The 26,598-nt window shown below is 44.7% G+C and overlaps 2 protein-coding genes across 16 annotated transcripts in view; one reads left to right on the top strand and one right to left on the bottom strand.

The window, feature by feature from the left end:
* The window catches only part of ARVCF (ARVCF delta catenin family member), a 1,120,703-nt gene that overhangs the window by 185,218 nt on the left and 908,887 nt on the right, over positions 1–26,598 (top strand). For 2 of the 15 annotated variants that reach the window (XM_068243368.1, XM_068243360.1), the window contains exon 4: positions 5,300–5,420. The exons of the other annotated variants lie outside the window; for them this stretch is intronic. The gene's annotated coding sequence lies outside the window, so the exon portion shown is untranslated. The remainder of the gene's footprint in view (positions 1–5,299; positions 5,421–26,598) is intronic. 15 annotated transcript variants of the gene reach the window in all.
* On the bottom strand, positions 214–9,998 carry LOC137532495 (speedy protein 1-B-like). Its single transcript, XM_068253093.1, has 6 exons — positions 9,851–9,998; positions 7,662–7,880; positions 5,034–5,108; positions 2,965–3,180; positions 2,251–2,422; positions 214–447 (listed from the first exon to the last, which is right to left on the bottom strand). The coding sequence occupies exons 4-6, from the start codon at positions 3,033–3,035 to the stop codon at positions 214–216; spliced, it is 477 nt and encodes a 158-aa protein (XP_068109194.1). The 5' UTR covers positions 3,036–3,180; positions 5,034–5,108; positions 7,662–7,880; positions 9,851–9,998.

Genomic DNA, 26,598 nt, shown 5'->3' with positions numbered 1-26,598 from the left:
TAAAAACATTAACCACCAAGCCTAAGGAACCCCCATCAGAAAGAGCCTAATAACCCGCTCCCCCTCCCTGGCTGATACACCCGCCCTTTCCCACATAAGACAACGTGTGCATCCCTTAAAACCCAGGCTATAATACAAGCCCGCCCCCCCCCCCCCCCCCCCCGACCATGTGTGTGTGCTGCACACAAGATGGAAATGGTGCAGTACTGACCTTTATGGATCCAGGACGATGGCTCCAGGGACTTCCTGGCTGGAGGAGGGGCAGCATCTTCTCCACTGGCTGACATGGAGTGTGAAGGAATCGCAGAATGGGCATGGCACGAATCTGGGACCTGCGGGATACAAGAGTTTTTCTAAAATGGTTATTGTATACTCACGGATGGCTCCTCCATGGTGATCCAGGCGGCACCTCTTCCAGGCCCAGTAGCTCGGATGTTCTGCGATGAGCTAGAATGAGACAAACAGATCAGTTAGAATTCATGTTCTTTTCCTACCTATATTACTTTAAGGGGGTCAAATTTTGGGGTTGACTTATAAATGAGGTCGACTTATATCTGAGTATATTCAGTACGTCTTTAATCCCAAATTACCTTTCCCCAATGTTAAAGGACACTTGACGTGAGAAATATACGGAGGCTGCCATATTTATTTCTTTTTAAGTAATGCAAATTGCCTAGCTTTGATCCTTTGCCTCTAAAGCCATCACACACCATCCAATTTCCCATCAGATTGACAGGTTGAAATGATAATTTATGACAGATCCGATCGGATTTCAGTTTTTCTCATCACTTTTGTACAGAAGTGATTGGAAAATTGTTCAGAAAAAAAGATCAGAAATTATCGATTCCACCCCTCATACTGACATGCTATATGCTGGTAGTCATGTGGGGCCCAAATGCGGAAATAGGGCAAGGACACTCAGCCCGGACGGTGTGACATGTAAAGTATAACTGCAGGGCAGTGGGATTGTTGTTATTATTAGTAAGTATTTATATAGCACTGACATATTACGCAGCTCTGTACAGAGTATATTGTCTTGTCACTAACTGTCCCTCAGAGGAGCACACAATCTAGTCCCTACCATACTCGTATGTTTATATTGTGTAGTGCATGTATTGTAGTCTAGGGCCAATCTTTAGGGGGGAGCCAATTAACTTATCTGTATGTTTTTGGGACGTGGGAGGAAACCAGAGTGCCCGGAGGAAACCCACACAGACACTGGGAGAACATACAAACTCCTTGTAGATTTTGATCTGGCTGGGATTCGAATCGGGGACCCAGTGCTGCAAGGCAAGAGCGGTAATCACTACTCCACCGTGCTGCTAATGGAGTGGGGTGGGGGGGACATAAAATATTAGGGGTGGCAGCAGCTGGAGGGTTTTGTTGCACACCGTTTCATTCCTGCGCACCCGATCGAGCATGACTTAACAAAATGTTTCAGCAGATTTTCCGATCGATACATTCAAACTATTACCAACCGAAATTGGTAGAATTGTTGATTGGACATGCTCTTGGTGGCACCGATTATAATCAGATTCGCTACAGTGTTCTCCCCAGAAATTTTTTTCAAACCGTGTGGCATGAAAATGTAGCCGGGTGGGGCGAGATGAGAGAATGCAGGGCCGGTGCTTCTGTGAGCAACTCTGCTTACAGCATAGGAGGTGGTGAGCCGATGACAGCCGTGTGATCACCAAAACTAGCCGGGTGGAGCACCCAGCTAAAAGAGCCTGGGGAGAACACTGCGCTAATAATTATTGAATCCGATGGTCGTACGGCCACCAAGTCTATAGATGTATGGCCACCTTAACTCTCCCAACATTTGCCTAACCCTAACTGCTATACACTGGGGTTATTTTTTCTTTCAGTGCCCAGCATATTGGCTAAACAGCAAAATCCGGAGGCTTCCCCCGTCCTCATCTTCCTCACTTTTCCAGTGCTGGGGCCCCCCACCCTGAAGCCCATAATTAAGGGCTTATTGACAGAGCTCAGCTGCATTGCACCTGTGTGGTAGCATGGAGCCAAACTGCGCAGTGCAGCCATGTTGTTCGCGTATGGGAGCACAGCCACTAATTTTTGCGGGTCCCAGTGCTAGATTTGTGGTTGGGAGGAGGACATGGGGAGCCACTGGAGGATCCTGAGGCCTCCCTCTACCAACGTAAGTATATACATTTTCCACATATGGATCTCACAGGTTTGCTTTAACCTTTTACAAACATAACTTCACACTTCTTTCTGATTATGTTCTCATACCTGGTCACACATCTTACGAGACACCCTGGCCTGGAATTTCATTCTGCGCAGGAGGTCATCCCGGCACTGGTGGAGCTTGTCCTTGTTCTCCTCCCACGTGCAGCCCAGGGCCCAGGGATAGATGTTCTGCCGGTAGTAGCTGGCATCCTCCTCTACCTGGTTGGCTAAGAACCTACAATAATGAAATGACAAAAGGAGTAAATTAAAGCAGATTTATACTTTTTCAGACCATACTAATTCATTGGTGGTACAGGATCATGGCCAGAGCAGCTCTTTCTTCACACTAACACAAAGGTTATAGATGAATACTATGGTATGACAATATTTTTTCCATGAGCAGCTGAAGGCGGTGAATTCACAGCCTGTCAGCTGCTTCTGTATACCGGACAAGCACTTGCTAGAGCTCAGCACAGGCAGTGGACAGGCGGCACTCCATGGAGTTGCATCCGTGCTCAGATGGGACATGAGATGGATTTTCACCACGGGGCAATACCTTCTCATGTCAAACATGACATGTGGTGTTACCAAACACTGCCATTCACCTGCATATAATTGCAGCCGAATGGCGCTTGTGGCGGGCACACAGGCGGCTAAACTGCTTGACAGAAAAGCAGTTTAGCATGGAAAAGAGGCCTTAGAAATACTCGGGCTGCATTCTCTGGCCAAGATCCTCTAGTCTCCCTGTAGGTAAAAAAATACAAGCACAATACTTACAGGGCGGCAAAGAAGTGTCCCTTGAATTCCTCAATCCTCAGGCCAGCACGAACAAAGTAGACAAGTACCATGGCCAAAAGGTACTTGTCCGAGATCCTAAGGCACCGGTCTCTGGACAGGAATCGCTGGATGCAGTCATCCTCCAGGATCTCACAGAAAGCCTCCCAGACCTCTGGCTCCACTGGCTGCTGCTGTTGGCTCGCCCATCTTTTCTCTCTGTAAGAATAATGGTAACAAAGAATTATGGTGGACATGCATTTTCCAAATGTACAAAATCAGCCCTCTTTCATTGAACATCATTTGAGAACAGTATACAAATAACTGGAATGGTACATGTCATGTTTTGACACTGGTTAAGGGCTCTGCCTCTGACATGGGAGACCTGGGTTCGAATCTCGGCTCTGCCTGTTCAGTAAGCCAGTAATTCAGTAAGGAGTTCATTGGGCAAGACTCCCTAACACTGCTACTGCCTACTGAGTGCGCTCTAGTGGCTGCCTCGCAAGCGCTTTGAGTCCGACAGGAGAAAGGCGCTATACAAATACTGCCATTATTATTATTACAACAAAGCCAAAGTAGACTTGAGTGCAGCTGTGCATATGTAGCCTGTGCTGGTGAACAGAAGTTTGGGCCTGTCAGAAGCAAAATAAGTGTTGAATAAAGTCTGTATCTGTGTATACAGTATACAGGTAGTCCTCGGGTTAACGAACGAGATAGGTACTGGCGGCTCGTTCTTATCCTGAATCCGTCCTTAAGTAGGGACTACCTGTTCTACTGCCATTTTTAATGCAGAGTTGGCGCAGCGTAAGGTAAATAAAGGACATCTCACCCGTTCCATGGATGTAGAAGGTCCCAGCGTGCTGCCTGGAAACTGCGCGGCCCGTCCTCTCGCTCCGTCCACTGTCCTCCCGGCGGCTTCACATGCGTTGCATAATGATACATTAGCAGGCACCGCCACTAGGATGCTTCTCCTGATTGCGTCATTATGCGATACATGTGAAGCCACCGGGAGGACAGTGGACGGAGCGAGAAGTCGGGCTGCGCAGCTTCCAGGCAGACGCTGGGACCTTCTACAGCCATGGAACAGGTGAGATGTCCTCTATTTACCTTCCGCTGCACCAAAAACAGGTAGTCCCCGGCGGCGTGACGTCATTGCGGCGGGTCGGTGGGTCATTCGTAAGTCGGACGTTCGTAAACCGGAGACTACCTGTACAGTAAACCCCCACTATCCAGAACTCAGATTACCAGAAGTCTCCAGCAATCAGAAAAAAAAAATCCTGGCCTTGCAGGATGCATACATCTACTTTTACAATTCTTTATACAGTAATAAACCTTTGTTACATTAAGTGAAGTCTGTCCTTTGTCATAATTTGTTACTGTATTTCAACATTAATACAGAGTTTATGGTATGTATATAAATTGGGATATAGCACTGTTTTGTATCTAGGCCTATTTGTAACATTGACTCTCAAGAAACCAGAAACTTCACTTATGTGGCATCATCCAATCCCTGTTGGTGCTGGATAATGCAGTTTTACTGTATTGGGTCCTGCGGGAGAAAAGCGCTTTACAAATGTTATGTTGTTATATTATCACGTGTTAAAATCTGAGTGATTTCGGAATAAAAAGTCTAACCTATTGAATGTGGTATTTTATTTTTGTTGTTTATTGTGCATTGAGCCCTATGAGTCGCATGAGTGACCACCCAGGGGGTTCTGCGTCAACTTGAGCTGTATGGGTATCCCTATGAATCAGTGGCATAACTAAGGAGCTTGGGGCCCAGTACAAGTTTTTACATGGGGCCCCAAGCACTCTATTGGTATAGAGCTTCAAAACCTACCAAGGACATCTGCAGTGTCAGAGAGGTGTAATCAGAGTAAGGAAACCGTTATTTAAGGATTACTACTATGCAATGCACATATAGAGGTGTTCATTACCAGCATAGCACTAATGAAAAGCTAATAAGATGGATGAGGGAGGGCCCTGTGCAGTCGCAACCTCTGCATCCCTATTGCTACGCCACTGCTATGTATGGTAGTAACCTAACATTAATATTTGATATTTGTACTTACGGTCTTTCCTCAGTGTCATCGGGGGCTGGGCGTTTTCTGGATCTCTCCGGTGGGCAGGCGTCCTCTCCTCCAGTCCTGTATCAGGAAGACATATGATGTTCAGTACAACTCACAATTATCTGAAACTATTCATATACTAGTATAGAACATTAGATCTAATCACTTTTTAATGGTGGTTTAAAGAATATGTTAAAGCAAATGATGACTGTTCACAGTAGTGTTTTAGAATACAGACTCCTACACCACCATGTTCCTATTTCTTTCAGTGGAGCTGGAGAGGGAAGGCCAGGCACATGCTCCAGAACTGTGTGTATCCAGCAAGTGGATAACGTTGGAGTCAAGATACAACTGATGGGTTCACATATGAAATCTCATCATACAAGCTAGGTAAACGTATATCCTATACAATCAGTGTATACACATAAAGATGTACATCTATGCAGCCCCTTTTATATAAGCTAGACATACATTATAAGATGTTCTATAACATTGCTATCCTGTCCACCTGGAATTGATCATTTACCACCATGCACAGCTCGATATTATAACCCAGCAGTTCATTTAGGTGCCCGTCTCGGTTGCCAAATAATACACATCAATGTAAATTGCGTCTATTCAGCGCCCAATATTAACCGATTGGCTACTAACTGCCGATCAGCTACTATTGCACACACAGCTCAGCGCAGTATAGCTGCATTTTACATTGCAGTGTATTGCGTGTCAACCGGCATTTCTTACATTCAATACTAGGTGATTATCATGCATGCCGTGTGCATTGCCATACACATACCTTATAACGCATTGAGTGTCCATTGCAGTAAACACACATTATAATGTGTTCAGAGTCCATTGCAGTACATGTATGACACATACGTTATGCAGTGCACACAGTGTGAACCCAGCCTTGAAATCACTTTCCAACACTGTTATTACCATCTTGAGGCTTAGTTCACACTGAAAAATGCAATCACAATTGTTAAGTGCTTGGCGATTATGATTTTGCAATGCGATTTTCAGACTGATTTTTAAAAGAATGTACCTTTTTGGGGCATTCCTTAAAAGAAATATCAGGCAAAATACTTTCTGGTTGCTTGAGACGCCATGTTAAAAATAGGTCCAGCAAGTATAGTACTGTACCACATACATACCATGAAGGCTGATGTAAATGTTAAAATACAGTAATTGAAAGTATATTAATTTGGAGAGTTGTGGAACCCATGTACTGCAGCACCCTCCCATTCCATGTGCTGCCCCCTCTTCCATGTGTGTCATCCATGTACTGCAGCACCCTCCCATTCCATGTGCTGCCCCCTCTTCCATGTGTATCATCCATGTACTGCAGCACCCTCTCATTCCATGTGCTGCCCCCTCTTCCATGTGTATCATCCATGTACTGCAGCATCTCCTTGTTGAACAGCTCCTTTGGGCATCGGTTTCACTTTTTTATGTGTTGCTCCACATTTTAAGGCTCCTCTTTCATATGTAACAACCCATCTTTCGTGTTCAGGTGCCCCCTTGGGCTGCAGCCGCCCAAGGCTCGGTCCTTTGTGGCCTTTCCAGAAATCCAACCCTGCTGCTGAGTCACTTCTGATGTTTCCATTTGGAGAGGATGTTTAATTTCAGGAGATGTCTTAGTAATCAGATCCTCTGTGTCCATATATTTAAACATTAAATTTCTTATTGATGCTGGCACAACTAATCGGTGTAGGCAATGGCCTTCCTATTCACAAGATTGAAGCAGGCAAAACATGCCTGGCATGGATCATCAAAATGGACAGAAACAACTGGTTTAAAGCATTGCATTTCTTGGAAAAGCTTGTAAAAGGTAAAAACAACTGCAGTGCAGAATGATATATTAACTGGAGAGGTAACACTTACTTTTAAAGGGACTCTGAACACATGGTAAAAATGGTATTTTAACTTACTTGGGGCTTCCTCTGCATCATTGGTCCCCTCTGTTCTCCTACTGGCAGTTTCGGTAGTGGAAGGAGTCGTTAGCAACTGCGCATAAGCATTCCATCCAAGCACCCCGCAGGATCACGCACCCCTTGCCGTGAGCGTTCAGCCCATGTGCGTTCTGAAAAGAATGAACCATGCTTGCGCAGAACACTTATGTCGACAGGTGCGTAATTGAGCCAGGCACGTGGATGGGCTGTGCATGCGTCGTTGTGCACAACTCCCGGCGAAGTCGCGCGCTAACAGAGCTGCGAGTGAGAGAACGGAGGGGACCCAGAAGGCGCTGAGGGACCTCACATTGTACGGGGGCCTGGGGAAGCCCATTTTTATCCTGTGTTCAAGGTCCCTTTAAACAGACAGAACAAACCAGTCTTCTAAGCAAACCACTTGTGACCAGTCATCTGCTTGATGTGACTGCAAGAGTGTAACTATGGGAGATCTTCAACGGGCTCCACCCCACACTTACCTCAGGCCTGTTTTTGGCAGTGCCGTGCGGCCCCCACCACACGCCATTACATTTCTGACAAAATTAATCTGATTTTTCCAACCCTCCAATTTATTTAATTGAGAAAAATGACAAATAAAAATTTCTCCTTGATTTTTTCACACAATTAATCGTTTTAATCAAATTGGGGTAAAAGCAAACAGAAAAACTGTAATATGTGTGGCCACCTTTACTCTTTAACTATATGGGTGGCCCTTGAGCCCCTCTTGGTGACAGCGGTTCCTCCTTCTTTCAGTGTTGTCCCCGGACCTTCTTTTCTTCTCTCCTTTTTTTGTTCCTCTTTTCTCTCTCTCTCTCTCTCTCTCTTTCTCTCCTCTTTTAGTCATGTCTTCTATTCTTGACTTTACCTTTCTTTCTTTGCTTCTTTTCTTAGCACCGGTTACTACCTAGGCTTTGTGAGAACACTCTCAGGTTAAGAAATGTTGCTTGGCGCCCAGACCATTTTTGAACAACATTATAGGGAAAGTCTCAGGTGTGTGTTCAGTATCATGCAGAGGAGGAAACCAATAGGAGAAGTATTGTGTGAGTGAGGTTCAGGGGGTGAGTAGAGGATTTATTATGAGAGTGGGGTACAGAGTGCATGCTGGGGATTATATTGTGTGTGGAGGATCTTATTGAAATGGTTAGTGTTAGAAATCTTATTGTTGAAGGTTACCATCAAGTTTATTCTGTGCTGGGAAGTTTATTCTATGCTGGGTCTCAGCATAGAATAAACTTGATTGTAACCTTCAACTATAAGATTTTTAACACTAACCATTTCAATAAGAGCCTTCAATAAAATCAGTTCAGCCATAGGGATGGTTGTTTTATGGGGGGGACAGGCTTCCTGCTATCCTATCGCCATTACAGATAAGAACAAGTCAGTGAGATAGATATTTCCGCCTTGTATGCGTATTTAATGCAAACTATGTGAACTTGGACTTTGACCAATCAAAACATCTTGAGTACATTTGACTGTCCCAGTTCTAAACAGCAGACAGTTTGTATGAAATTTGCATGCAAGACAAAATGATTACCATCTCACTGACTATTTCTACTCGATGTGGTGAGTGAGATGATCATAGTTTGGAATTGATGCACATGTTAAGGTGGCCATTAATGATACAATCCTGTGACCAATCGATTGTTATCGGTAATCGGAAGTGATCGATCCTGCCCATTAATGGGCAAATTCTCGCTAATCAATTTGATCAGATTAATAGGATCGATCCATTCTTCAGATAGAATCTATTGATCTGATCAGATTGGTTAGCGTGAACTTGGCCTGCAGGGCCGGGCCGAGGCATAGGCTGGAGAGGCTCCAGCCTCAGGGCGCAGTGTAGGAGGGGGCGCACAATTCATTCAGCTGTCATTCCTAATTGTGTATGAACCAGAAAGAAATAAGAAAAGGGGATACATAGCAGTGACTGCAAGCCAGATAACTAGATATTAAGGTGTTGGGGAGGTTGTGGGCCCTGTCGCCCTCTTAGTCTAATAGCAATCAGTGTGTGACAGCTGGTGTAGGAGGGATAGAGGGGCGCACTTTGGTGTCTCAGCCTTGGGTGCTGGAGGACCTTGTCCCTGCTCTGTTGGCCTGTAATAGGCACAATTGATTATTTCCAATCGATTACCATGGCAATAAGAAACTATTAGTTGTCCTGCAAAACTGTATTGTTAATGGCCACCGCGAGAGCGGCGGGACCGTGCAGCGAGAGCAGTTAAAATGACACCTTGGCTGGCTTGGCTGGAATAACAGGCCATAAATGGTGTACATTTGCATAACATTAACATAAAATTGGCATAAACTCAAAAGGATTTGCATGTCATTGATTATCTCTTGGATCCGGAACCCACTAGCAGTACGTTACTAAGCCGTTACTAAGCACTTGTGGTTTGAAAAGCTCTTGCTAATGTAATGCTATGGGTGTGATCCCACTTGAGCGATGTGATCTTATAAAAATCCCCCATAGCATTGCATTAGCAAGAGCTTTTTCAAATCACTAGTGCTTAGAAAAGGCTGCTTAGTTGGTGTGTGCCATCTTCCCTAGATACGCCACTGGTCACATTAATACTTCCTACTGTGAGCGATGATGGCTTTATAGGCAAAAATTCAGTATAGTGTATTTCACTCTAGGTGTGTGTGTGTGTGTGTGTGTGTGTGTGTGTGTGTGTGTGTGTGTGTGTGTGTGTGTGTGTGTGTGTGTGTGTACGTGTGTGTGTGTGTGTACGTGTGTGTGTGTGTGTGTTTTACATTTAAAGATTTTCATGGGAGTGGCCCTTTGATATAACAAACATACACCTGCCTCAGAAATGAGAAAGCAAATCTAGAGATCTTTATAGCAGTCTACAGTAGTTATCATCTGCCACGCAAACATACCTGAAAAATACATTGTATCTAATGTATAATAACTGCTTCACACAATATTGGAGCAGCTGGCCAGAGCAACCAATATTATTTTTAACTGGTTGCCCTTGGCAATGGCTTCACATTTCCTCTTCCTCCTCTTGTGCCAGTTTTAATAAATCATCCCCCATGTATTTAACAGATTTACCTGTAACAACCAGTACATAAGACCTGACAGAGGGACACCTGAGTAGCAAAGATGTATAGGGATGGAATGAGACTCAATAGGACTTAACCGTCTAGAAAAAGGCTAGGTGGGACCTCAATATGGCTTAACCCTCTAGAGAAAGGATAGGTGGGACCATGAACAGACTGCAACCATCATTTTACAAAGACCATATTTGCCACTATATAATATCTGTAAGGGCCTGGGCCTACTAACGCAGTTATGTCCGCTTTTCAGCTACACATCAATGTTACAGATGCTGGAAAGCGGACAGAAGCAGACACAACTGCGTTAGTGGGCTCAGGCCTTTAGCCTCCCATAACCAAAATTTCTGCTTACCTGAAGGCCATGGCTGTAATCCGATCTAGAAAGATGGCAGAAGTCCTAGAAGATAGTAATATGTTAGCGGCAGTAAGCTGTGTGTGTGTGTGTGTTTGTGTATACCTACCTGTATGTGTGCAAACGCACAGATGTGTGAGCTAGCACGTGCACGCGCTTGCTCCTCCCTGTGTGTCTGTCTCCTAGTGTGTGTCTGTCTACTTTTTTTATTAGTGAAAGCTAAAAAAATCGCAGTGAAAGCTGGAAAAATGTATCCTAGTGAGGAGTCTTCCAAATCCCTGGCTTCTTCCTCGCTGGCAATTCTCCAACTGCCATAACTGTCAGTCACCTGCAGGTCAGGTGCTACTGCTGTCCTCATGGCAAAGTCTCACGGCAAAGCTGTTGCTGTGTGTCTTCCCAGCTTCTACCTTTATATCATGAATAGGTAGAAAGATGGATGGATAGATAGATGGAAAGATAGATAGATAGATAGATAGATGTGTGAATAATAATAGCTGTAAAATGAATTATTAGCATAGATGATGATGATAGTTTTGTAGTTTAATTAGGTTACATTTATGGTACCATGGCAAATTATTTGGGTGTTTGCTGAAACTGCGGCTTACCAGTAAGGCCTCGTTCACACTATTTACGTTTTTGTGCACTTCTCAGAGCGCATTGCGCTGTGCGTTCTGCAAGGTATTGATTTTCCCATGTAAGTAATGTACCTGGTTCACATCTATGCGTTGCGCTGAGTTGCGTTACAAAACCGTTGTGTTGCATGCATTTCTGTGTGTTGAGCAGTAAAGTGCACATCAATGCAAGTGAATAGGTGCGCTTTTTTAGCACATAGAAGCGCATACAAGCGCATGCGTTTTTACCCCTAAATGAAAAAAAAAAACGAGCATATTTTCATTTTAAAACAAATCTTTATTGACAACTGTTACAATAAGCAAAATATGCTTAAAAAAGCGCACTAAAACGCGCACAAAAGCTTGTGTTTTTTCTCATGTGCTTTTACACGTTTCTGAACGCACCCAATGTGGACACGGCCTTACTGATAATAATCTCTCTATATAAAAAGCGGATGTTTGTGTGTGTGTGTGTGTATGAACTGCCATCACTCGAAAATGCCTTGACCTATTTCAATGAAACTTTGTATACAAATGCCTTACTACCTGAGAAGATATGTTCTGGGGGTCTTGCTTCTCCCCAGTACACCTGAATGGAACCACAAACAGCCAATCAAATTTCACCCATTCACATCAATGTAAAAAAATGTAAAAGGCTGCCATTCTCTCAGCAATAAAGCCAGAGTCCCAAAACTTGGCACAGTTGGTCACTTGGTGACCGAGGTGAACATTTCGGGGAAAGTGGGCGGAGCATAAAACAGTCAATCAAATTTCAGCAATTCATTTTCAATGGGAAAATGTAAACTGCAGCTATTCTTACACTGCTAATGGCAGGGTTCTCAAAACTTGGTACAGTTGGTGACTGGAATTAATATTCAGGAAAGTGGATGGAGCCTACAAAAGCCAATCAATATTCACTAATTAATTTTATAAAGGGAATATTTACAGCATGTACAGCAACACCCTACCATTCCTTGTGCAGCCCCATCTTCCATGTGTATCATCCAGGTACTGCAACACCCTCTCATTCCATGTGCTGCCCCCTCTTCCATGTGTATCATCCATGTACTGCAGCACCCTCTCATTCCATGTGCTGCCTCCTTTTCCATGTGTATCATCCATGTACAGCAGCACCCTCCCATTCCATGTGCTGCCCCTTCTTCCATGTGTGTCATCCATGTACTGCAGCCCCCTCCATTCCATGTGCTGCCCCCTCTTCTATGTGTGTCATCCATGTACAGCAGCACCCTCCTAGTCCATGTGCTGCCCCTCTTCCATGTGTGTCATCCATGTACTGCAGAACCCTCCCATTCCATGTGCTGCCTCCTCTTCCGTGTGTGTCATCCATGTACTGCAGCCCCCTCCATTCCATGTGCTGCCCCCTCTTCCGTGTGTGTCATCCATGTACTGCAGCCCCCTCCATTCTATGTGCTGCCCCCTCTTCCATGTGTGTCATCCATGTACTGCAGAACCCTCCCATTCCATGTGCTGCCCCCTCTTCCATGTGTGTCATCCATGTACTGCAGAACCCTCCCATTCCATGTGCTGCCCCCTCTTCCGTGTGTGTCATCCATGTACTGCAGAACCCTCCCATTCCATGTGCTGCCCACTCTTCCATGTGTGTCATCCATGTACTACAGAACCCTCCCATTCTATGTGCTGCCCCCTCTTCCATGTGTGTCATCCATGTACTGCAGCCTCTCCTTGTTGAACAGCTCCTTTGGGCATCAGTTTCCCTTTTTCATGTGTTGCTCCACATGTTCAGCCTCCTCTTTCATACGTAACAACCCCTTTGTGGCCTTTCCAGAAATCCAACCCTGCTGCTGAGTCACTTCTGATGTTTCCATTTGGAGAGGATGTTTAATTTCAGGAGATGTCTTAGTAATCAGATCCTCTGTGTCCATATATTTAAACATTCAATTTCTTATTGAAGCTGGCACAACTAATCGGTGTAGGCAATGGCCTTCCTATTCACAAGATTGAAGCAGGCAAAATGTGCCTGGCATGGGTCATCACAATGGACAGAAACAACTGGTTTAAAGCATTGCATTTCTAGGAAAAGCTTGTAAAGGGTAAAAACAACTGCAGTGCAGAATGATATATTAACTGGAGAGGTAACACTTACTTTTAAAGGGTCTCTGAACACATGGTAAAAATGGTATTTCAACTTACTTAAGGCTTCCTCTGCGTCTACTAGGTCCCCTCTGTTCACCTGCTGGCAGTTTCAGTAGCGCACAATTTCACCCAGAGTTGTTAGCAACTGCGCATGCGCAGTCCATCCAAGCACCCCGCAGGATCTTGCACCTAATGCCGTGAGCATTCAGCGCATGTGCATTCTGAAAAGAATGAACCGTGCTTGTGCTGAACACTTATGTCGACAGGTGCGTGATCGAGCCAGGCACGTGGATGGGCTGTGCATGCGCAGCTGTGCACAACTCTTGCCGAAGTCGGGTGTTACCAGAGCTGTGAGTGAGACAATGGAGGGGACCCAGAAGGCGCTGAGGGACCTAACATTGTACGGGGGCCTGGGGGAAGCACATTTTCATCCTGTGTTAAACAGACAGAACAAACCAGTCTTCTAAGCAAACAATCTGCTTGACGTGCTTTGACTGCAAGAGTGTAGCTATGGGAGAACTTCAAAGGGCTCCACCTCACGCTTAATGTCTCCCCACTACCCCTTCCCTTCAGTATACGAGCCTTAACAGTCTACCACTGACTATAACCACTTTTACCCTTAGGGGCCTTTCATACTGGTGTGGTGTGGTGGGTCATTTTACAGCACCTTGCCGCTATGCTAATGAAAGCCTATGGGCATTTTCATACAGCATGTGGTGCGCCGGAAGTCAACGATCTACCGCAAGCACATACCGCCGTTGCCGCGCGACCTGCAATGACCTGCGGCGGACTGGAATTCATGTAAGTCTATGGAGACGCAGGAATTTAAAAAATGATGCCGGTGGCGGTGCGCACGCACAGAAGCCTATTTTTACAATACGCTTCTGTGCACTTCCCTGTTTTCTGTTTGGATGTGAGCCAGAAGGGGATTACCTCAGGCCAGTTTTTGGCAGTGCCGTGCGGCCCCCCACCACACACCATTACATTTCTGAGAAAATTGATCTGATTTTTCCCACCGTGCAATCTATTTTAATTGAGAAAAATGACGAATAAAAATTTCTCTTTGATTTTTTCACACAATCAATCGTCTTAATCAAATTGGGGTAAAATCAAAAAGAAAAATTGTAATATGTGTGCCACCATTACTCTTTAACTATATGGATGGCCCTTGAGCCCCTCTTGGTGACAGCGGTTTCTCCTTCTTTCAGTATTGTCCCCGGACCTTCTTTTCTTTTCTTCGCCCCTTTTTTTTTTTTGTACCTCTTCTCTTTCTCTCCTCTTTTAGTCATGTCTTCTATTCTTGACTTTATCTTTTTTTCTTTGCTTTTTTTCTTAGCACCGGTTACTACCTAGGCTTTGTGAGAACACTCTCAGGTTAAGAAATGTTGCTTGGCGCCCAGACCATTTTTGAACAACATTATAGGGAAAGTCTCAGGTGTGTGTTCAGTATCATGCAGAGGAGGAAACCAATAGGAGAAGTATTGTGTGAGTGAGGTTCAGGGGGTGAGTAGAGGATTCATTATGAGAGTGGGGTACAGAGTGCATGCTGGGGATTGTATTGTGTGTGGAGGATCTTATTGAAATGGTTAGTGTTAGAAATCTTATAGTTGAAGGTTACCATCAAGTTTATTTTATGCTGGGACTATTTTAGGACTACATATATATACTGGCTGAATTGTTTTTACTGCTTAGCTGTTTGTCAGGAATAGGGATGGTCGTTTTATGGGGGGACCGGCCTGCTGCTCTCTGGGAATGACTATACGCTATCTTATTGCCATTACAAATAAGAGCTGGTCAGTGAGATAGATATTTCTACCTTGCATGCGAATTTAATGCAAACTGTGCAACTTGGACTTTGACCAATCAAAACATTTTAAGTACATTTGACTGTCCCAGTTCTAAACAGCAGACAGTTTGTATGAAATTTGCATGCAGACAAAATGATTACCATCTCACTGACCAATTCTACTCGAGATGGTGAGTGAGATGATCATAGTTTGGAATTGATGCACATGTTAAGGTGGCCATTAATGATACAATCCTGTGACCAATCGATTGTTATCGGTAATCGGAAGTGATCGGTCTTGCCCTTTAACAGCCAAATTCTCGCTAATCAATTTGATCAGATTAATAGAATCGATCCATTCTTCAGATAGAATCCATTGATCTGATCTGATTGGTTAGCGTGAACTTGCCCTGTAATAGGCACAACCGATTATTTCCAATCGATTACCATGGCAATAAGAAACTATTAGTTGGCTGCAGGGCTGTATTGTTAATGGCCACCTTTGTGCAACTAAGAACTGGGCCTGGAAAAATAAGCTATTATACAGTATTTGATTGTTCCATTATTAATCCTTTGAGGACTGGATTTCTCTGGCTACTTAGGGATCAGAGACCTTTTTGGGGGGAAAAGTGAGCTGTGATCACTGAATGGAGCACGGACCACAGCGGAGCAAGTGGGCTGCAGCGCCGTCAGAGTATCAGGAACCGCGAGAGCGGCGGGACCGTGCAGCGAGACTAGTTACAATTACACCTTGGCTGGAATAACAGGCCATAAATGGTGTAAATTTGCATAAAATTAACATAAAACTGGCATGAACTTAAAAGGATTTGCATTTCATTGATTATCTCTTGGGCCCGGAGCCCACTAGCAGTACGTTACTAAGCCGTTACTAAGCACTTGTGGTTTGAAAAGCTCTTGCTAATGTACTGCTATGGGTGTGATCCCACTTGAGTGATGAGATTTTATAAAAATCCCCCATAGCATTGCATTAGCAAGAGCTTTTTCAAATCACTAGCGCTTAGAAAAGGCTGCTAGTGGGTGTGAGCCCTTATTGCTATGCATGTGAGCACGTGTGCCCAAAGGGGTGCAGTTTCTGTGCTTGCGCCATCTTCCCTAGATACGCCACTGGTCACATTAATACTTCCTACTGTGAGCGGCTATATAGGCAAAAATTCAGTATAGTGCATCTCACTCTAATATACACACACACACACACTCTCACTCACACACACACACACACACGTTACGGCCAAGACCAGAAATCGGACTATTAAAAAAAATTACATAATTTAAAAATAATTACATAATTTGAAAAAAATTAATTCATTTAAAAAAAATTACATCACTAGTTACCTTAGGGATTTTTTGGATATGTATATCATGAGGGTCTATTACTGTTGATTTTGCAAATAAAGTCTTGCAGTAAGTGATATAGTATTAAAAAATACTCCTTTATTTCCAGATAAAATATTCTCGCCATACATTGGCTTCAATTCATCAAAGGGTGTTCGATAACAAAATCCCAGTCCTTAAAATACCGCATTCGGTATTTTACACTTCACTGTGCTAATTCATCAATATTTTCACACATGTGGTAGATGTTTGGTAAGTTACCGAAGAGGTCCGTGCAGTGAGGGCATTACAATAGGAAAGAGGCAGCACCGACATCCCTATACATGTGCCTTTTATATTTGTTGTGCTGCCTCTGCTCTTGCTGAATCTGTCTCATTAGTCTTAAGTTTCTATTTACTTGCCACAGCTTAGATGAACTGCTGAGAAACATTACACATTCCCTGCTTAGGTCATTTTGCCACGAGCTCCCACTTGCATCCCTGCATATTTAAACAGGCACTCAAGGGGTTACACTACCGAAGGGTGCCTAGAAAAGAAGGGTGCCTGGAAAATAACTTTAATTCTTTTCTCTCCCCTGGCTGCCTGGGGGGGGGTCTGTTCCACCCTAGAAGCCTGGCCAACCTATCAGCAGCACTTGCAGGGGACAGGGGAGGTTTCTATGGTCCTGTCACACATGGAGAAGGCATTCCAAGCTCCTTATCGACAGGGGAGAGCTGGAGATAAACACTGCACATGTTATCGAATGCTGTGAACTTGATGAATTAACATTTGCTGACATTTTACTGACATGTGTTGAGGTAATCACTTAACAAGTCGGTAATTTATCTCTCTGCACAGGAATGTCTGCTTCTCATGCGGTAACTGCTTTGATGAATTAACATTTTACTAAGTGCTCCGTAAAGTCAGCTGTTTTCAGCATTACCGAATGCGGTAATGCTTGATGAATTGAAGCAGGGGCGTAACTAGGCCCCACCGGGCCCCCCTGCAAAATTTCAGAGCGGGCCCCCCCCCCCCCTCTCTCCCTGGGGCCCGTTCGGGGCCGTGGTGTGGGAGCTGGAGGGGTGGCAACATGAGGGGAAAGCCTTGGCCACAGTCGGCGGGGAGAGGGGAAGTTCCCCCCTCTCCCTCACCTCGGGGCTCTCCCCTCTGCGCTTCCCTCCAGCTAACGTTATACTGTGGGCAGCGGGCAGCGGCGGGCAGATACATACCGTCCTTGCGTTCCACCGCATAATCTTCGCTAAGCCTAATTTGTGGTGAAAAAAACAACAATATATAAATTATTTCAGTGTGGTAAGTAACAATAAAGTTATTGATTAATGAATGGAGGAGCACTGAAATGTGAAAATTGTTATGGTTTTTAAAGTGTACCAGAGACACCAGAGACGAGAATAACTAAACGTTTTATACATACCTCTGGGGCTTCATCCAGCCCCGTGCGTACGGATCGCTTCCACGCTGCCGTCCTTAGGCTTCTCCCTCTTCGGTAGCGGGTCCCGTAACTTGCGGTCAGTCTGCACAAGAGAAGTGCGCCCTCTACGTATCTCTCCGGCGGCTGCTGAAGAGGGAGTAGACTGAGGACTGCAACGTGAAAGCGATCCTTGCGTATGGGGCTGGAGGAAGCCCCAGGTATGTCTGAAATGTTTAGCTAATCTCGGCTCTGGTTTCCTTTAAGGGTTTCTCAAGCTCACTACATCCTTAATTATCGCAAATACTTTTTGTTTTAAGAAAGCAAATTCCTTTAAAAACTGTGATCCTAAAGTGGTTAAATCCAATATTACTTGTTTACCACTGACAGCTGTTGGCATTATTATTTTTTAAAATGAAGATGGAATTTGACATTAAATGTTGAACTCTTTCATGTAATAAAGGATATAAACCTTTATTTGAGCTCTTGTAAAATACAGACCAATCAGAAAAGCAGTAGGATCCAGAGGTGATAAGTCTGACTGTGAGTAGAAAATCCATCTGTATTAGCCAAGCATAGGGCCATGTGCTGATACTTGCAATGTTTGATAATGCTTATGCCAGCAATATTACAGTTGGAACTTGTATAGGAAAACTGAGGCTGCGTATTAACTTAAAGAAATGCATTGCATATAATGTGCGGTGCGTATTTTTACCTGTAGTGAAAATAATGTATTGTACATATATATTTCTTCACAATTTTCATTTATGGATTATTTAGTCAATATTTGGATAAATACATAAGGACCTTTTGTGAGGATCCGCGTGGCTGCCTGCGCAGGCAGGCAGCCTTTTGATCACTGTTCAGGTCTGCTTTCTGCAGGTCTCTGGAAGAGAGACCTTTTGTCAGTTGTGCAGCTTGCTGCTGAGGAATTTGCATATGTTTGTCATGCAGATTTCCTAGCCACATCCTTTGTGGGCTTGCTCTATAAAGAGCTATGTTTCCCACAGTAAGTTGCTGGTCATAAGGATTCTTCCTGTGAAACACTCTGGAGAGTGTCAGCCTTGCTCATTGTTTGAAAGATTAGCTTAAGAGTAATTCTTGGAACTGCACTCGGCAGGTTCTCTTGTGCAGTTAGGATTGCATATCTGTTTTGTTTGTCTGTTGCGATTGTCCTGTCCCTGCGGTGGTCGACAGGAGGTCGTTTTGATCTTTGTTCTTGGAGTATAGCTGGAGCAGCGGTTGCTACCAGCTATCTCCTCTATCTGTCTTGCCTGGATCGCACTCGCCTAGCGCTAGTGCTGTGGATCCATCTAATCTCCATCTCTCTGTCTCCCTGGATCGCACTGGCCTCTTTTCGCTAGTGCTGTGGATCCTATCTCTCGCTTGTCCCTGTTTTCGTGTGTCTGTCTTGTCTGCTACGAACGCTTGCTGGAGGCTCGGTGAGGTAACCGTTAAGCAAGCGCTCGTGTCCTCTGTTTCATGTTTGTCTGTCGGTGGTTAGTCTCTATTGTGCTTATCACGTGAAGACCGCGCATGAACACGTGCACTGTTGCGAATGAGTGCGGTGTTCACGTTCAGTTAGCTTTTGTTATTTTCCTTATCTCCTCATTGTATGATTTGCTGTGCCTTTGCTACTCTCGTGCTCCGCCTTGCTGTAGCCTTGTGTCACGTCTGGCGATCGCACCTCTCGCGATCGCGTTCCTACTTCATATCTGCTGTGGTGTGTGCACCGTCGCGGGTTGGCGACTAGTTTGGTACACACACATACAATCTGTCTCTGTGCTCATTCTCAATCACCTCTCTTGCGATTGCGTTTCTTCCCTTCATACAATTCCTGTCTGGCGTGTGTGGTAGGGCAGAGGAGCTGTTCCTCTGCACTCCACAGCTCCACCTGCCGACAGGAATTTCCCTCTACAGGTGCATTGCACCTTCTGCTGGGTTCCCGCAAATTATACGCTTGTGGAGGATTTCCGCAGTGTCAGCGCACATCCTGTGCGCTGATCATGGAGAGAATTCCACAATCGTTACACCTTTAGAGCTATTCATTATTTACACATGGTTACCATCTACCTATAGTTGCCATCAATGTAGTAAACACCCCAGTAACCTCATCTCCTAAAGCTCCCTGTCTGGGGTTAACTCTGGACCCTGAGCTCTCATCTAGGCCACATATTAACACAATAACTAGAGTTGGGCCGAACGGTTCGCCTGCGAACGGTTCCATGCGAACTTCAGTGGTTCGCGTTTGCGTCCCGCAGGCGAACTTTTGCGGAAGTTCGGTTCGCCCCATAATGCACCATGAGGGTCAACTTTGACCCTCTACATCACAGTCAACAGGCCCAGTGTAGCCAATTAGGCAACACTAGCCCCTGGAGCCACTCCCCCGCTAATAAAAGGCAGGCAGCGGCGGCCATTACGGTCACTCGTGTGCCTGCGTTAGTGAGAGTAGGGCGAGCTGCTGCACACTCTCTCTCATAGGGAAAGATTAGTTAGGCTTAGCTTGTTCCTGGATGCATACCTGTTCTGTGAACCCACCACTGCATACCTGTTCAGTGAACCCACCACTGCATACCTGTTCTGTAAACCCACCACTGCATACCTGTTCAGTGAACCCACCACTGCATACCTGTTCAGTGAACCCACCACTGCATACCTGTTCAGTGAACCCACCACTGCATACCTGTTCAGTGAACCCACCACTGCATACCTGTTCAGTGAACCCACCACTGCATACTTGTTCAGTGAACCCACCACTGCATACCTGTTCAGTGAACCCACCACTGCATACCTGTTCTGTGAACCCACCACTGCATACCTGTTCAGTGAACCCACCACTGCATACCTGTTCTGTGAACCCACCACTGCATACCTGTTCTGTGAACCTGCCACTGCATACCTGTTCTGTTCAGTGAACCCACCACTGCATACCTGTTCAGTGAACCCACCACTGCATACCTGTACTGTGAACCCACCACTGCATACCTGTTCTGTGAACCTGCCACTGCATACCTGTTCTGTTCAGTGAACCCGCCACTGTATACCTGTTCTGTTCAGTGAACAGTTTTGTGTGTCAGTGTGAAGAAGTACCTTAATTACACTACCTGATTGATGTATACACATGCAAGATGTTTTAAAGCACTTTAGGCCTGTCATTTAGCATTCAATGTGATTTCTGCCCTTAAAACGCTGCTTTGCGTCAAATCCAGATTTTTCCCGGGGACTTTTGGCGTGTATCCCACTCCGCCATGCCCCCCTCCAGGTGTTAGACCCCTTGAAACATCTTTTCCATCACTTTTGTGGCCAGCATAATTTTTTTTTTTCAAAGTTCGCATCCCCATTGAAGTCTATTGCGGTTCGCGAACTTTAACGCGAACCGAACCTTCCGCGGAAGTTCGCGAACCTAAAATCAGAAGTTCGGCCCAACTCTAACAATAACTACCTCCTGTTATAGCCATCTTAAAATAATTTCCAGAATTTGTCCCTTCCTTTCACAAGAGGCACCATAATGCTTGTATATGCTCTACATATATGACTACTGTAACACCCTACTCTGCGGTCTACCCAAAAAACAAACTGGCTACTATTTCCTACTGAACTCTGCTGCCTGTCTCATTCACCTTTACTCCTTCTCCTCTGAGGCAGCCCCACTCTGCATCTCTGCATTGGCTTCTAATTACCCAAAGGATCCAATTTAAAGGAAACCAGAGACGTAGACTCTTCAAAGTTTTATACATACCTGGGGCTTTCTCCAGCCCCATCCACATGGACCGCTCCCACACCGCCGTCCTCACTCTTCTCCGTCTAATGCACCGGGTGCCGTAAGTTCGGCCAGATGCGGCAGGGGCGACTCTAGCCACTTTGTCACTCCGGGCAAGAAAACCTGTTGTGCCCCCCCTCCCCGAGGTGCCCCCCATGAAAATAATCCTATTGCAGCAATGTGTTTCACCAAAAAATAATTGTAATATGGGCAGTTTTTCTCAAAGAAAATAATCATAAGGGGCAATGTTTCACCAGAAAATAATCATAATGTGGGCAGTGTTTCACCAGAAAATAATCGTAATACAGCAATGTTTCACCAGAAAATGATCATAATGCAGCAATGTTACACCAGAAAATAATCATAAGTAATATGTGCAGTGTTTCACCAGACAAAAAAAACCTAAGCAGGGCTTCTCTTCCTCCTCCCCCCCCCCCCCCCTTTCCATTAGTTCCCTCAATAGCTCTGGTGCTGCACCAGTTGAAAAAAAAAAAGCATTTACTCACCTGCAGAAGACTTGGCTATGCATACATATGTACTGGTATTGCTGGATATCCTGATTGTATAGAGTTTAGAATTTCTCGTGTATTTGTGCTCCCCAATACTTGATTTGTACTATATACAGGACTACAGAGGATGTTGGAACTATACAGTATACATAAATAATAATATGTATCCACAAACAGATATAGGGTATCCATCCTTATTTCAGTAAACATGTAAGTATCAATTACATATCATCTAAAAAAAAAAATACAAATACCAGTAATTGTCACTCTGTTTCATGGTATTAAACCAGTATAGTGCTTTGGTTTAAGAAATGTATTTAGATGATGGATTGGTTTTGCAAAGTTAATCTAAAATTTAATCAAAAACTAGGCAAAATTTACATGGTTATTAAAAAATCTGGATATCAATATTTCTCTTCAAGGTAGATCTTTAAAGGGGAATTTACATTCTAAAATGTATTACAGATGGCAGCATCTTTACTGCTGGTAATGTGCATCACTGTGGGATTTTTGTAGTCAAATGAGCAGAAATAACTTCTCGTCTCCCAGAGTGCTTAGGGGCAAAAGGCTGTGTGACATCATAGTCTAGGCTAAACATCACTGGGAGAGTCAGGTTACACACCAATATGTAATGGAGATATAAAAAGTGTTTATGAAGCTGAAACCAGGATAATTAACCACTTCGCCCCATAGGGGTTTATACCCCAATGGACAAAAGCAATTTTCACCTGTCAGTGCTCCTCCCTTTTATTCGCCAATAACTTTATTACTACTTCTTACAACAAAATGATCTATACCTTTGTTTTTTTACCACCAATCAGGCTTTCTGTAGGTAGTACGTTTGCTAAGAATTTCTTTATTCTAAATGCATTTTAACTGGAAAAATAAGAAAAAAAATTGAAACAATTCATTATTTCTCAGTTTTTGGCCGTTATAGTTTTAAACTAAAACATTCTCCTGTGTATAAAACCCACACATTTTATTTGCCCAGTTGTCCCGATTATTAAACCATTAAAAATTATGTCCCTATCACAATGTATGGCGACAATATATTATTTGAAAAAATAGGGTTTTTTTTTTGTTTTGTTTCTGTCCGGTCCATGATTACAAGCCCCTATATATAGGCAACTATTTGTGTAAAAATGTTTTAAACTGATTTTTTTAATGTTTTTTTTTGAGGGGGGGGGGGGAGCTTTGGAAGTGTAAGTTATTAATTTGAATTAATATTTAATAAGTGTATGTGTATGTATGTGCTTGTATGTGTAATTTTACTTTTTGGCCACTAGATGGCGCTAGTGAACACAAACTATGTTTCCTATTTTATTAATGGACATGGCCACTGATTTGGGTCATGTCCATTCATTCCAGGCATTGTGATTGGGTAGAGGACCGCTCGGTCCTCTTCCCCAATCACAGATCATGGTGTTCTGACGGTTAACGGCAGGGGGGAGGGCACACGTGCACAGCGGCGATGGGAGCAAAAGACTTATTAAAACATCCTGGAACCGTTAACAGGCTCAAACAGGACGTTTTAATAAGGCAGCATGTCATAAAGTGGTTAAAATAAAAATGGGTATCCTGAATAATGTATTACATTCTAATATATGTCATTACAGTTCTTTTTTAAAGGACATCTGTAGTGAAAAAGATATGGAGGATGCCATTATTTATTTCCTTTTAAGCAATACCAGTTGCCTGGCTATTCTGCTGATCCTCTGCCTCATATACGTTTAGCCATAAGCCCTGAACAAGCATGGAACAGATCAGGTGTTTCTGACAATATTGTCAGATCTGACAAGATTAGCTGCATACTTGGTTCTGGTGTGTTATTCAGACACTACTGCAGCTAAATAGATCAGCAGGGCTGCCAGGCAACTGGTATAGATTAAAAGGAAATAAATATGTCATCCTCCACATCCCTTATTACAGTTGTACTTTAGTTCTTGCTGCTTCATGTACGATTGTTTACTAGCTGACCACATTTATTTTTCTATTCTGGAGTTTGCATGTTATTCCCGTGTTTGCGTGGGTTTTCTCCGGGCACTCTTGTTTCCCCCCACAGCACAAAAACAAACAGATCTTTTAATTTAATTTTAAAATGTAATTCTGTGAGAGCCATACATTGTTTCAAACTGGGACAGTAGGGCACCTCATCCCTGTTGCCATGGTGATGTGCATACAGTTGATCCGCCGGGCAGCAACAGTGTCAGACATCTCTTCAGCTTCTATTGGGTTTCAGCAACATCAGCCATTTCCCCATGAGCCAGACAGGAGAAATACTGACTAACAGCTTGTACAATTAGCTAGCTGACTCGGGGGTTGATTCACTTTGTAGAATGAGATCCCTGTACTTTGGCCCAATAGACTGCCTGCAAAGGCGGCCTTAGAGTATGCGGGGCCTGGTGCAAGTGTCATATGCAGGGCCTAGAGACACATACAGTATACTGTGGATACACACACACAGTTATGCAGTGGATATACACATTCACACACCAGTGTCTGTCAGGCTGAGGTCAATCATGTTCTGCCAGCAGCCGTTCCAGAACATGACCTTTCACCTCCCATACACAGTAGCTGTGCCTGTCTTTTACCTTATGGGATGGGAGGACAATCTCCCTGCCTTTCCTTTCACACAGGAGCTCCCTCCACATACAGCCCCCCCTCCCCCCCAGTCATAGCAGCCCTGCAGACGCATTACTCAGCAATGTGAACATAGTAGCCGGGAAGCACACATCTGCAGCATTGCTGGTGATCTCTCACCTCCTGTATCTCCTTCTCGTCAGCAGCACATCTGAGGAGGGGTCTCCTCTTAGGTTGGCTAGGCAGCACAGGGGCACTGATGTACCAATGCTTGCAGGCCGCTGCATATCAGCTGAGCGGCACTGCTTTAAAATATTGTCCCTCCCTCCTCTATGATTGAATGGCGGCAGCAACACCAGCATTGGCTAATGGAAAGCTGGTGCTGCTGCTATTGGTTAGCCCCCGTGACAAGTTACTGTCGGGGAGGAATCCGAGGCCCTTGCAGAGAGTGCAGGGCCTTCTTCAGGCGCGGGGCCTGGGGCGATTGCCCCACTTACCCCCCCAAAGGCCGCCTCTGATGGGTGTCAAAATCAAATATACAGTGGGCTGAAATAGAACACTGGGACAAAGTTGTAGGCATCCACTGCCCAGGAGTCCTGCAACTGCCCCCCAGGGGATGAGCAGAGAGATGAGCAGAGAGACCCAGATGGCACATCCCCATGCCGCGCTGGAGCCCAGGATAGATCATCCGCGCTGCCCCCCAAAGGAAAGACTATTTACCACTTGCACTTTGCCCTTGATTGCAAGATAAGGCATGTCCTGGGAGCGACCACACTGAACTGTGAGGCAGGGGGAAGGAAGGCGCAGACAGGCCCCCCAAGTGCTGCCACCACTGGGGGTACCATCTGCTCCTCCCCCACACCCCTGCCCCCAGAAAGGGTAAGAACAGCAACTGCACATGGAAAAAAAAAGATGTGTGCTCTGTCCAGGTTCTCCTGACCATACACTGGCTGCGTAATTGTCTATTGACTTTGTTTTTTTTTTTATTCATGTGCAGTTGATATTCTTTCTCTCGGGGGGCAGGGGTGTGGGGGGAGGTGCGGATGTCACTCCCAGTAGTGGCAGCACTATGCAAATAGTAAATAGTCTTTCCTTTAGGAGGCAGCGCAGATGGTCCCCTGGGGATGGGCTGTCTGCGACTCTCTGCTCCCCCCAGGGGGGCAGATGCGGTGCTCCTGGGCAGTGGATGCTCGTGGAGTGTCGCCGCTGCTCGATTTTTCCTGGGAGCATGGGAAGCCTACACGCGGCACTCCTGTTGAGATGCAATCGTTTGTACGTGGGACAACTCCTGCAGGCAACGCGGTGAGTTAGTTTTAGACCCTGCATATTCTGGCAAGCATATGCCATAAGCATACAGTGGGTTGCAAAAGTATTCAGCCCCCTTGAAATTTTCCACATTTTGTCATATTACTGCCACAAACATGAATCAATTTTATTGGAATTCCACATGAAAGACCAATACCAAGGGGTGTACACGTGAGAAGTGGAACAAAAATCATACATGATTCCAAACATTTTTTTTACAAATAAATAACTGCAAAGTGGTGTGTGCATAATTATTCGGCCCCCTTTGATCTGAGTGCAGTCAGTTTCCCACAGACATTGCCTGATGAGTGCTAAAGACTAAATAGAGTGCACCTGTGTGTAATCTAATGTCAGTACAAATACAGCTGCTCTGTGAGGGCCTCAGAGGTTGTCTAAGAGAATATTGGGAGCAACAACACCGTGAAGTCCAAAGAACACACAAGACAGGTCAGGGATCAAGTTATTGAGACATTTAAAGCAGGCTTAGGCTACAAAAAGGTTTCCAAAGCCTTGAACATCCCACGGAGCACTGTTCAAGCGATCATTCAGAAATGGAAGGAGTATGGCACAACTGTAAACCTACCAAGACAAGGCCATCCACCTAAACTCACAGGCCGAACAAGGAGAGGGCTGATCAGAAATGCAGTCAAGGGGCCCATGGTGACTCTGGACGAGCTGCAGAGATCTACAGCTCAGGTGGAAGACTCTGTCCATAGGACAACTATAAGTCATGCACTGTACAAAGTTGGCCTTTATGGAAGAGTGACAAGAAGAAAGTCATTGTTAACAGAA

The sequence above is a fragment of the Hyperolius riggenbachi genome, chromosome 1 (assembly GCF_040937935.1).
Source record: "Hyperolius riggenbachi isolate aHypRig1 chromosome 1, aHypRig1.pri, whole genome shotgun sequence".
In the NCBI taxonomy this organism is placed as follows: Eukaryota; Metazoa; Chordata; class Amphibia; order Anura; family Hyperoliidae; genus Hyperolius; species Hyperolius riggenbachi.
This window is presented reverse-complemented; position numbering and strand designations above follow the sequence as displayed.

Bases quoted from the DNA above. Each gene is read 5' to 3' on its own strand.
- LOC137532495 (XM_068253093.1), bottom strand. From the start codon at position 3,035: ATGGTACTTGTCTACTTTGTTCGTGCTGGCCTGAGGATTGAGGAATTC. The intron at 2,423-2,964 runs GTAAGTATTGTG...TCATTATTGTAG, and splicing joins GGACACTTCTTTGCCGCCCT to GTTCTTAGCCAACCAGGTAG. The intron at 448-2,250 runs GTATGAGAACAT...GTCTCATTCTAG, and splicing joins CTCGTAAGATGTGTGACCAG to CTCATCGCAGAACATCCGAG.